Source organism: Neodiprion fabricii, chromosome 3 (genome assembly GCF_021155785.1).
Source record: "Neodiprion fabricii isolate iyNeoFabr1 chromosome 3, iyNeoFabr1.1, whole genome shotgun sequence".
Classification (NCBI taxonomy): Eukaryota; Metazoa; Arthropoda; class Insecta; order Hymenoptera; family Diprionidae; genus Neodiprion; species Neodiprion fabricii.
In genome coordinates, this window is record NC_060241.1 from 8,349,649 (window position 1) to 8,362,858 (window position 13,210).

The 13,210-nt window shown below is 37.9% G+C and overlaps 2 protein-coding genes across 10 annotated transcripts in view; one reads left to right on the top strand and one right to left on the bottom strand.

Annotated features, from left to right (window-relative positions):
• The window catches only part of LOC124179077 (ras GTPase-activating protein raskol), a 224,979-nt gene that overhangs the window by 140,573 nt on the left and 71,196 nt on the right, over window positions 1–13,210 (top strand). Inside the window, exon 1 of one of the 9 annotated variants that reach the window (XM_046563118.1) lies at window positions 9,917–10,849. The exons of 7 other annotated variants lie outside the window; for them this stretch is intronic. The gene's annotated coding sequence lies outside the window, so the exon portion shown is untranslated. Of the gene's footprint in view, window positions 1–9,916; window positions 10,850–13,210 lie in introns of those variants that run through there. One more of the 9 variants, XM_046563119.1, reaches the window with a different exon arrangement.
• On the bottom strand, window positions 76–1,371 carry LOC124179079. The gene is made up of 2 exons (XM_046563122.1): window positions 503–1,371; window positions 76–145 (listed from the first exon to the last, which is right to left on the bottom strand). Exon 1 carries the CDS (start codon window positions 1,350–1,352, stop codon window positions 504–506), a length of 849 nt encoding a protein of 282 aa, XP_046419078.1. The 5' UTR covers window positions 1,353–1,371; the 3' UTR covers window positions 76–145; window position 503.

Here is a 13,210-nt window from a genome sequence, read left to right on the forward strand (position 1 = left end):
TGTTTTTATTGGTGTTTTGAAGTATATAAAAAAATTTTTTTAAAGTTAATTTTACATCAATTTGTTTAAAATTTTCGACGTCAATATGGAGTCCTCAAAGAAAAGATGAGTTGGTTCGGGGAAACACACAGCCTTCCAAAGTCATCTGAAATAAAAAATTCAAAGAGATTATTATTCTGTAGACTTCATTCTAGGTCCCGAACCTAAAATATACATAAAAATAAAAAAACAGAAACAAAATGGCGGACTTGTGAAAAAAGTTCTCAAAATCTAATTTTTTTTCTTCATAAATTGTTTAAATAAAATAGTTTATAATTAAAAAATTAAATGTTTTAAAGGTTCGGCATCTAGATATGTGTGTCTAAAATAACGGGTTAAATTTTTAGCTAAATCGGTTGAATAGTTTTGAGTCAGTGATTCCCCGAAGTTTCGAAAACATAGTTTTGAGAAAAACGCTTTTAAAGTTTTGACAACAGATTTTTTTCAATAAAATTATACTTACATTAATCAGCTATGCCTGGTGCATAGAGCAGTCCTTCCGTTTCCTCAAAATTGTCATTTTCAGCAGCTTTTAGAGCTCTACGTAAAGTTCTGGCTTCTTTGGAGTTGGCTTCTGCAGTTTTCTCTGCCCTCAAAATCCGTGCATTGTCAACATCGTCAGCGTAGTCTCTGGCTGTTTGTCCTAATGTAACGCCCATTGTCTCCATAATTTTGAGTACAGGTAGAAAACCCTCATTAAAGATGCAAGCGGCGGTATAGGTAGCAATTTCCAGAACGTTTTTCCCAGTAAAAGTATGCTTCGGAGCAAAATTCCATACACAGTGATTAAAACTTTCGTTGTTATTTTGCGTGTTCCCGCCCAAGCATCTTTTCAATAAATCGTCGGACGCCAAAGTCTCGTACACAGGTTTTATGAGATTTGTAACTTGTTCGTCAAACGTTACTGGGTGTTCATAAGTGCTCTCTTGATTTTCCGCTTTGAGCTGTTGATACTTGCACCAAGAATCTGAGCAGTAAGAGTGCTGAGGGTTTTCGTCTGTTGATGTCATGTGGTAGAATGTAGCCCACACGGCTTTCTTCATTTCTTCGAGAGAATGACAGTTTCTGGTGATTGCCAAACCGTAGTACATAGACATTTTTAACATAATCTTGTTAGTTAATTGCAACGGTTTAGGTTTTGGTGGCTCAGCGCTGGTCGACGAGTCTCTCTTTATCCTACGCTTTTTCGGAGCACTTTCCTCGGTACTCTTCACTTTTACGGCCATCTTCGTGTTCTTAGCTGCATCCAATTGTTTTTTCACTTTTGCGTACTCGGTAAGAGTTTTTTTTACACCTTGAAGTGCTCGGTACATTCTTTTCTTCACATGCAATACGCATTCTTGCTTCTGGCGTGTCACACGCTTTCATACACACTACGGCGCGCTCTCTTATTTTAGCTATAACTTTAAGAATAATTGAAATTTATGTCTGAAATTTTTACAGCATATTTTTAAGATGTTTTTCTTCCGAAAAATGTAAAAAAAAAAAAATCGATTTTTTGAACCCGTCACACCGGGCTACTACCTTAATGCGCCACGGAAACGTTCACCTAGGCAATCGCTGTTTCTTCTAGGTCACCATTCTGCAACAGACGCTCTCAAAGATTTGCTGCACTAGGTCAGTAACTGCTGTACATGCGTTTGTTAATTAAGCTGTTTTATCTTTACTCGCGGTTTTCTTTGCAAGCGTTTATCTGCTTTCCGCTTGGTATGATGCACGAGTCTTTTCGTTCGGTATCCTTCGAAATGACTGTTTCGAATCGATGTTGATTTTCCTAATGTTTAACAGCTACACTTTAAAAACGTTCAGATAGCATATTTTACAAGCTTTGCCTGCTCTGACCAATTTTGCTAGTTTTCGTACTCGTCGTATTGAATTTCCCTATTCTAATGTCGGGTTTTCTTATCTTAGTCCCAAAAACAATGAATAGAGATGGATTTTCAAAAGAATCCGATATTCTGGGAATTTCTTTCGTCCATATTGGAATCGCCGTTTCTCTCCAAATCACAACTCCCATAGAATTCTTGAATGGATTCTCGTCACAAGTCTCGTGAAATCTTGTGAAATTTTCACTATCAAATTCGACGAAGTCCTGTCAAGTTTCCTTTAAAATTCAACGAAGTCCCGTGATTCTTGTGAAAATGAAATTCATCGCCATCGACAAAACCACGAAATCTTTCATTTTTTTTTTTTTTTTTGTGTTTCGTCAATTCTCAGAAAGTCTTCGCGAACTGATTGCTAAATCTCACAAAGTCTCGTAAAATTTTGGCAAATTCAATCCACGCGAAGTCTCGAGACGGCCTTCAATGTTCCCACAATGTGTCTTCGCGAAGTTTAACGAATCTTCACGAGATGTCTCGCAAAGTTTCAACAAAAATTCGAATCGCAAACTTACGTAAAGTTTCACTTAGTCTCGCAAAGAATCGTAACGAGTTCCCATGAACGCACAACATTTTTTCTAACGTAAGGCAAGTAAAATGAAATTACGTAGCTGGGCACGTATAATCGTACATTGTACACGTAATTCCTGTGACTTTTTTCCTGCTCATTGTCTGCGTAGATTGTGTCTTTTTTTTTTTTTCTTCTTCTTGTGTAAACACGATTACGTGACTACACAGGTAACTACGTCGAAGTAAGTGTGGAACGAAATGATCGAAGCTATAAGAATCGCCTATCTTTACTTCCAATCCCATCCTATAACGGCGCCTTTAACCGCAATTTTCTCCACGCAAAATGGGAAAACATAACTCGTCAATCCGCATCTTGTGGCGTAGAAACTGTAAATTGCACCTCTTCGAGTTCAGATACGTTTTACCATGCTTGGTAAAAATCGGGGCAAGCCGTCGATCTCGAGTTTATTATTTTCTTTTATACCGTTTTATTTTCCTTCTTTTCAACTCGACTTGAAGGTAAACGAATATTTGGAATAGTCTTAAACAATAACAACAATTTGTAATGTTTCGAAAGTTGCCGTAAGAGTTATTACAGTATTTTATTCAAGGCCAACCGCGTGTATTTCACATTTTTTTTACTCTTCAGAGTGATAAAATCGTTTTAAAATTTGAGAAAACATTACGGTGCTTGCGATTATTCTTGTGCTTGTGTAGTCGTTGAGAAACATTCGGAAAATCGACAAGAACACTGAATTTGTCGCGAAATTTACTTGCAACAGATTTGCACTTACTTTGAGGTTACGGTGGATTACCGATGTACGAAATCACATGATTTTAGTAATTTCTCATCAATCTTCGAATCCTTCTCAATCATCGCATCCAATCAGATTAGCCAACCCCGTCATTTTCCAAATCTTAGGACTACTTTTACCTTTCCGGAAGGAAAAAATAAAAAGTGTAAAATACGAGTTGCTCATTTCGTCGATACTCTGACATCACCGTCAATGTAACACAGCGTTAGATTATTTCGTGTGCATTCGAGTGAATACTCTTTGGGTACAATTCGATAGGAAAACAAATTCGAGGATCACTCTCGCATTTGCTGTATTCTGTAATTTAAGAAAAAATGTACGCGCAAGGCTCGTATGATCGGCGACTTCATTTTGGAGGGAAACTGATTCGGGGAACGGTGTCAAAGTTCCGAATTCGAAAAGTTCCGAAAGCGCAGAATCCCGAATGTTTTCGTGGCGAAAGTTAAAGTAAAGAAACAAAACTTTGACGAAACATCAGACTTTCGAATGGTCGAAAATCCCACGCTCAAAGTTCCGAAAGTGCAAAGTTCCGAAAAGGCGGAATTCCGACGGGACAAAATACCGAAAAGACAAAATTCCGAAAGTGCTAAAAGAATAAGAAGTAAAATGAGCCATCGTGAAACCGTTTTCATGCAGACCATTCTGATTTTTCATTTTTCTGATTTTTTACCCGCACCCGACAAAAATCTAGTAACAATAAATTTTGTGGATGATAATATTTCCTATAACTTTTATTAGAAACTTTTTTCTGTATAATGCATGGGGTTATTATTTATAGCGCGTCAAACTTTCGTCAACATGGTTATTGCTAAATACACAGTTAATGGGTTAATGAAAAATTAAAAATGGTGTGAACCAAATTTGTAGTACATAAAATTTTCAATAAAATTTGTTTCAAGTTTTTTGTTCTCTCGGAATTTTGCTCTGTCGTAACTTTACTTTTCGGAATCTTGCATTTCGGAACTTTGAGCCGTATCGGTTTTCTGACCATTCGAAACTTTGACGATTCCTCGAAGTTTTCTTTCTTTACTTTAAGTTTCTTGACAAAAAAGTTCGGAATTCTGCGCCTTCGGAACTTTTCAAATTCGAAACTTTGACACCGTCCCTGATTCGTAACATTGTAACATGCCGCAGAGATATGCAAACAATCGGTCCTTAGAGCGTTTCTCTTCTGCGGCCCGCTGCAGGCCGTATCTTGTACGTTTCACGTGTCACAATGCCACCCGCATTGTTCTTCCCTCAAGAAGAATCCAACCATAATGTAGACGAGCACGTCCCAGTTCCCAAGTCAGCGCTGTCCGTATCCATGCACAAGTTACGAAACGAACGCGGTGTGTGTGCATGTAACGTGATGCGATGGAAAGAAAGATGGTAGGAGAAATTAGCTGGCGAAAATTCAAACCAAGAGAAAGACCCCCCCCCCATCCTCGACGACGGATGAAAATCTCACGCCTCGCTTCTACGCAAGAGCTTCTTCACACTTTTCCACCTACGCTTAATAATCTCCCAACCGCGAATATGGTCTCGTTATAAAAATTGCGGAATTGTGAGGGAATCGTGCGAGAAAAGCTAAATAAGTGAAAGTGACGATAATCCAATGGAATTTTATCATCCTATTGGATTCGATAAAAAAAAAAAAAAAAAAAAAAACAATTTTATTTTCCCCAAAAGTACCTTAGCTATCATTTTTTAATCGAATTTCGTCGACCACGAAGCAAGGCTTGGGTCTAACTTTCAGAATCAAAATTTACGGTTCTTAATTATTATTCACTGCTGTACTTATATTTTTTTGGTTATGTCGAAGGATGATTTTTTTTTTTTTTTTTTTTGTTTGGTCAGACATACAACTTCTAAACGTCTGTCCCGACGTCCTATTTTCGTTCCGTATATTTTCTGCTCGGACCGTAGTCGCTACGCGCATACTTTTTACACCGATATGAAGTTGCGGAAGCGATCGTAAATCAAAGTTACCAAAATTCGGACATCGATAGATAAATACGGGGTAATAAAGCTTTCGAGTTTACGATATGTCCCGTTTTGTTTTTGACGTGAAGAAAATCAAAAGAAAATGGAGAGTAAAAGAAAAAAAAAAAAGGAAGAAAAAAAAAACCTCTAATAAAATGTATAAAGATAATCTAGAGGGTCGATATCACCGTCGACGGTTTTCCTCCCTATCTCCGGTTAGTTAATCCCGTGGGAATTCTTCCTACGCGTTACCTGGAACAGAGCCTATATCCCTTCGACCCTTCCGCAGTTATTCGGAAATTAGCAACTTGTCGTCAAAGCGATGGGCTTATACGTGTATATAACTATACATATACGAGGACCAGGGATCACGGTGGCTGGAATTTCCCTCTTTGAACCCCGACGCGCCTAAACGGAGTAATATCAGGCATCCGATACGTCTCGTTGAAACAATTTCCTCTTTTGCTCTTTCCCTCTTTCCCTCTTTCCCTCTTCTCTCTTTTCTCCGTTACACGTGATGCTGGGCTAAAGATAGACAGCATCTTTTTCCTCCATCGACCGTCATGGGTTTCGTTCGTGTTCTCCTGGGCATTTCGTATCACAGCTCGTAACGGAGCGTGTAACTAGCGGTGAGTTACGCGTAGGAGAAAAACAATTCTGAAACTAACGCCGATGTTTGTTGAACCCTGAAACGCACCGTGTAACAGATATCAAACGGAAGGGTTCAGTGAGAACTCGTCCTTGCAGCTGACGAAATTTACCCACTTTTATCCGGTATATATTTTTACAGATTTCTGCACAGGGACCGAGTGCACTCGGTGTACACTGCAAAATCACCTCGGAAAATTTTTTCTCTATTTTTGTATTTTTCTTTCACACAAATCTAAAAATCTTGTCTTTCGTTGCGGGAAAAAATAGCCACAGTCCCTCGTTATAGGAACGCTCGATACAAGGTCGTACGATTCAAGAACTCTCGATATAAAACCGCTCGGTATAAGACTGCTCGACATAAGATCGCTCGTTGTAAGACCGCTCATTGTAAGAACGCATAATTTAAGAACGCACGGTTCTTTCGAAAAATATTTGAATATTAATGTGTTCGAATTTTAATGTTTTCGTAATTGTACCACCTCAAGGATAGTTTAAGGGATCATTTCAATGCGACGAGTTGAGAAATAGATGATTTTCGCCATTTGTTTTCGATGGTGAAATACGCTGATCAGTCTGATTTTTTTTTATGTCAAATCAAAGTACTCGCGAAGAATAGAAAATGAAGTTTATTTATTTTTGAATTTTTTTTTTTTTCAATTTTTTCAACGGTTGAAAGTGTTTTCGAAAAAAGGAGTCCTTACGACGTACACCGTAACAAAATTTGTAAAAATATTTTTAATCAGTATGAAAGTCGTTATCTTGCGATAGGGTTTTTTTTTTTTTTAATCAAAATTGACAAAATGGCGACGGTTTGAAAAAAATATCGAATTTCGCTTATTGTTTTTACAGTTTTTCGTAAAAAAAAATATGAAGATTTAAAAAAAAAAAATCAAACTTCCATACGAAGATAGCGGCTTTCATATTGATTAATAATCTTCTTACAAATCTTGTTTTGGATAATATTTACGGCCACAATCGTGTACGTCGCGATGACTCCATTTTTTCGAAGACATTTTCAACCGTTGAAATTTTTTTTTTTTTGTTTTAAATGAAAACAATAGTTGAAATCAGACTCATTAGCGTGTTTTAACCATGGAAAAAAAATCGTATAAATCAGCTATTTTTTGACCCGTTACACTGAGATGATCCCTTAAGATTCAGTAAACCGTAACGAAGCTAAACATATATTCATATTTTGAAAACTCGGCTGCTTGGAAGTCGTTTAAAAATTTCGAAGCAGTCACTTTCCCCCCCAATGATTCGTTACGCTTGTGTTGTTATAACTTCAATGTCGTAAAGTGCCTACGAGATTTCACTTTCAATTTTCATTACCTAGTCGTCAAGTATCGAACATTTAAGTTTATGGAATAGAAAGAAGTTGTTAAACTAGAACACAATATTTAAACAATACCTGTACACCTATTCTCAATATACATGGAGTGCGCATCGCTTCGCTGGTTCGAAACCGAGTCGAAAATTTATTTTCCACTCCCGAGAAGCCGTTGGAGCCGGGAATTGGCTATATATCCGGGGTTCGGTTCGGATCGTAGTTTTTTACGCCCGCGACCCGATTTCAGCCAATATTTTATTCGGCTTTGTGCAACGTCGTCCGTTGCAGAAAAATTTATCGAGTCCCCGGCGAGAGCCTGCAGTAGGAAAAAAATGCTCGAAGATATAAGTGTGCAGATATTTTAATATTTGTCGCTCGTTAACTTATCGATCTCTCAGAAAATCCCTAACCAACAAAAATTGTGCAGGTAAGAGAAAAAATGAAAATGAAAAGAAAAGAAAAGAAAACAAAAGAAATGTCGAATCCTGTAACAATTCTTGAAAGAATTAGGGGAAAATCGACATTTGAAACCGAACACGGACTATGTGCACTGGATTTGTCTCATTGTTAGAAAATTACTTTACCGGGTCGACAATGGAAACGAAATATTGCAGGTGAAGAAAACAAAGTGGAATATTTGTTTCGTACCGAACACCCGGATGTACCAAAAATTCCGGCACTGGCCCTATTAATAGAAGCAATCTATGTGCAACACTCGAGATTTCGGGTGTTCCTCACGGAAGCTGAGTGGTTTATTAGTGGCTGGTAGTCGTAAGGAAAAAGAAAACAACAATGTGAAAAATGAGTGAAAATAAAACTAACGGGCAAAAAAAATTAGAATGAAATGATCAAGACGTTTGCGTTTCCATCCATCTCTCGAGTCACTTTTTGCAAACAATTTTCTCACTCAGCTGTGGACGAGAATTTAGGGAGAGACAGAGAGAGATAACGTCAGCTTATCGGTAAACAAACGAAAATGAACCGCACGCTTCACTATTTCCCCTTCCAAGTCGCATGCCGGTCCAGTCGGCGTTCTTTTCTGTCGGTTTAGAATAGAATACGAGTCGTCGATATACGATACTCTTTCTCTCTCTCTCTCTCTTGCTCTCGCTCTCTTTCTGCTTCTATCTTTCGGTTGAACGATGCTCTTTGCGTGTGCCTTTCACCCTGTTCCAGTAATCGCGGTCTCTCGGACGGACTGACCGTAGTGACTTATTTTCGGACTTTCGGCTCCACATCTTGTACACAGAGTGCGAATTGCCTGTCTTATTTTCTTCGTCTTGTTTTCACGAAAAAAAAATAAATAAATAAATAAGTAAATAAATAACTGAGAGTAACGATTTCCTTCCGTGCAGTCCCGGGTATAGTAATTCCATTATCTGAGAACGAAAATCGATGTTTAATTTTTCTCTTCGCTTTACCGTTTACGTCGAATTTCTTCCTTCGTTGCTTTTTTGTCGCCCGTTGTGTTTCTCTTAATTGTATAATTACACACGTTCCTCTACGTGCGAATAACTGGCGCAGCACGGAAATATGTATAATATATACGCTTTTGAAAACGTTTTTGCTATCCATTTATCATTTATCAAGTTCGAGCAAGCAGGTGAAGGAATTTTTTGTGTTGGCCAAGAAAAAGACTATCATTAACATACCTGGCGAGTATTAAATTGTCATCGAGTCTGAATATTTGGATACGAATATTGCTTGCAAGCCATTCTGGATGCCTTGATTTCTTTTTCTCACACGAATTTCTTTACGGTAGCTAGATTATTGTAAAAAACATCCACGCGCGTCACAAAAATATCAACGTATTACTTTCTGTGTTATGTATGTATAGGTAGATGATCTCGTATGATCGTAACTTGCTGATGTTAGTTAACGAATGAAGTATTTTTTGTTTAGTTTATGCTGCCAGTGAATCGGCATCATCTGAGAAAAGTAACTGCAAAAACTGAAATTTTACATATCCGCTATCTATTTTTTTCCTGTGATTTGTAGCATCTATTTGTGTTACGAATGGTTAATCACAGAAGAAGGGTGTGAGAACAAAAACAATCGCATCGTAACCGTTTACATTTGAATGTCATTATTGGTGAATGAAAAACCTCACGTCTTATTGTTAGAATCGATTTGTGTCAACAGTCTATTTCGACTAATTGGCACGCCGAAAACTGGAACCATTAACTAATAAAATAAGACACTATATCTCACTTTTTTATCTCTAACGTTTGAAACATTGATCGCAGTGACAGTTGGAACTGCACGAAATCATTTTTTTCCAAAAAAAATATGTTCACGCGTTACCTGATTCTAGCGCTTTTCAAAATTGGTCAAAATTTTGAAAAGAATATTCGGTTTATAAAAAATACGTCAATGTAACCTAGACTCAAAACCTAACGTTTTTCAAAATCGGTAAATATTTTCGGATTGGATACAGCCTTGGTTTTTTTTTTTTCTCAATTTTTGGAGCCCAATATTTTCTCCTCTCAGAATCGACTTCCGGCAGAATATTTTTTCGTTACTCAAAAATCAACCGCAGCTGTTAAAATGCGCTAAAAATTTCTCCGTTTTTCCACTCATTACAGCACGATCATCGAATCGTCCGGCGATGAATTCGAATTCCGAACGATCGGTTAATCGGTACGAGAATCACGTGCAACTGGAACGCGGCGTTTCGCTCAGCATCGTCTCACAAGCTGTTGGTTCGGAGCAGCTTCAGCCGGCAGTCTGGTTCGGTTCTCCCGCCGTGAAGGTGGCCGCAAGTCGAGCTCCGAATTACGCCGCGCGTTTAAAAACGTTTCGAAAATCGTGCGCAGCCGCGTCGGTTGAACCGTATTTTCCAATCGTGTTTTCAACCGTTTCTCGGCCAAAGGGCTGACAACCTTCCACCGAAAATCGCTCGCTCGAAGTTTCTACAACGGCTAACTACCCAGGAATTAACATTCGTGTCAAGTGGTTTAGTGCCGTGCTGTTTGCAGCTCTTACTAACGCTGTCGTGTTTTGTTCGCCGCTGTGTTCTCAACGAGTCTTCTGTGCTCGACTCTATATTCTCTTATTACGCGGCGTATAACGATTCCGATCGAGATATTATCGACGTAGGTAGCTGATCGTATTACACTTTAACCGAGCTCAGACGCAGGATGATATATTTACGACGAGAACGTACGATTTAACGAAAATATTATGAAACGAGAGTCTGAAGTTTGAACGCGTCATTCAAACGAAGTTGATCGATTTGAGTCTCGAGATGATGATATCGGGCGTAAATTACACTTACAAAAAGTTATCAAAGTTTCGGTTGCCGGTTTTACGCTATTATAAGTGCGGTGAAAATAATTATCGCCTGTGAAATAGAATAAAAATAACAACAACGATAGCGCCATGGATTTTCATACGGAAAAGTTTACTCGCTTAACTGTCGATTTCATCCGGTTAGGCTCAGTGTTTTGAATCTTTAGTCAATGCCAAGTCTATGCTTTTTCAGAGAGTTAATCGTCCGTACAGATCGTTTCAAATGGATTTCTCGTAAGACGATTACATCTCTCAATAATACGTCGACCAGCTGTCATTTATAATATTGCCAGTTTTTGTGATCGATTAACGAAGGAGAATGAGTTTCAGTACGGAAGAAAATGATAAATGCTAGATTTTGAGATAAGGTAAAATTAAATGTTTCAGCGAAAATTCAAACATTTTCGAGACATCTCCTGCCGTACCTTTAATTGTAGGTGAATCTTTCCCGTCAAATTCAACAACAATTGTTTCATTTTACCTAACGGGCAATGACATTTCTGAGCGTCGTCACAAACTGCGGAGCCAATCAATCAATGATCGTTTTCTTTATCGTACGTATCTGCGACGCGACTGAAAGATGACGTTTCGTGTTTTGATGGGTGTTTTTTATTTTTTGTTTATTTTTTTTTTATTGCTACAGATGAACGAACGTAGGAGATTAGATCCACCGATCCTCTTCATTGTGTTATATTATATATCTGCGTGCGGAAAATTCATTCGTGAGTCATTCGCTAACTATCAACGCGTACATCATAATAAAACACAACAGATATAACCACGTAACGTGACACGACGTGTACCTGAATACAACGTTAATCTATACAGCATTGAACGTAAGGATGTGTGGGACGTACAGTCGGGTTAAAAATTGTCGAAACAAAGCTTGGGAAGTACGCGTTTCACTCGAGTTAATCCGGTTACGTATTGCTGGAAAAAAAAAATCAACGAATTGAATTGCTGAATTTTATGATCAAGCACCTCGTGATGTTAGAAAAGTTCAAAGGAAATAAAAACTCATGATTTTTCATTAATACATCTTCGATCGTTGTCCGATTATGATCGAATGTACCTGGTTTTTTCGTGAATGAATAATTTTTAGATCGTCCGAATTACATTTCGGGTAACAATAATTTATTCATCGCCGAACCGCAAGTTTATCGTCTGTAAATTTTGAAGATTTTACGTATTAGATTTTGTTCCGATTGATGAATCGACAAAAAATATTTGTAGGATATCGATTTGTCAGTCAAATGAGCTATGTTTTTTTTTACAAAAATATGACGAACTATGTATAGTTTTATTTAATTTTATAATAACAAGGTATGTTTTTTACAGTTGAAATATCCGGTGTGTGAAAATTTTCTACCGGTTTACTGGAATTTGAAAAAAAATTGTTTTTTTTTTTAAATCATATTCAATTTGATCAGTCTCTGTTTCACTTTTCTTTGTATTATTTATTTGTATTATTTTCAACTCGTTGGTCGCCGCGACTTGTAGCCTGCGGGTCGGAGCAAGGAAGCAATTAAAATTGCAACTAAACTGTATCCCGTATTCACTTCTGACATTTCGTTGCAGGAGGCAACCGGCTCTTGAAGTACCGGTGAAACAATATCAGAAACGCGTTGGCGAACGGAACAGAAGTTAAACTGAACCGGAAACGTGTGAAACAAGCCCTGATAGGCGGAAAAGGGACGTTTTATCTAGGTATCCGGAAACGTTGTGACCGGACGTTTGTTATTCTGTTCGACTTGAGGGGGATTCAAAGATTACGACGAGAGGAAAAATCGTTTGGAAAATATCCGAACGCTTGTTTTCGCCAAATGTAATCGACGTGAAATAAACGTAAGGGTGAAGTTAGCAAGGGTGTTGCAACGATTCGCGTCTCGTAGAAACAGTTGTTTCGCATTTTTATGAATTTCTGAAATTCGGTGAATTATAATAAGGCAAAACGTGCACATATTTTGAAAACTTGACTACGTCAAAGTCACTGCAGAATTGCGAAATTTTCAGTCTCATAGTTGAACAACAACCTTGGTATGTGATGAGGATGAATCTGAGCAAATTCTATATATATATAGAGAAGTTTTTATTATTAGAACGTTGAAAATGATGAAACTCTGATGTCTTTTATCCGATTCTGATGTTTCCGGGCTCATTTTACTCGCTGAGAAGCTACCCACAAATTTATACTCCAATTAATATCTATGGTTGTTTACTTCAAAGAGACGCCAATAATAAACAGCCACAGATGTATCATATCGTATAACGTGGCAGAAAAAGTCGTCAGCGTCAAAATCGAAAGTCGTAGGCTATGAGAACTGAAATTCTGTAAACCCTGTGGAGTTTTAGCCTTATTTCAGGTAGACACAACCAAAAAGTTTATTTTCTAGCTTTAGCGCGTCGAATTCAAAAGCTTTGGAATCGTCGGGCTTGTGAAATAAAAAAAACGGCACCCTGCAAAAAACGTTTGTTTCTATGGTCGGCACGATAATGGGTCACGGAAATTATTGCGTCATCTCGTTGCGGCAGATGTAAATTCGGAGCTAAATATATTTCAGATTTTTGTGCCCGCGTTAGTCGTAACGAACAACGGGTGAACCGGAAACACCGTTTAATTTAAGATCTGCAGCGGATGTGTGGTCCACTCGAGGAAATCTACCCAAGCTAAAATTTTAAAGCAAAAACCGAATGGTAAAATATATCAAAAGTCGCCGAAAAATAATTTA

What these genes read in the sequence shown, in the direction of transcription:
- LOC124179079 (XM_046563122.1), bottom strand. Translation starts at nt 1,352, where the DNA reads ATGTACCGAGCACTTCAAGGTGTAAAAAAAACTCTTACCGAGTACGCA.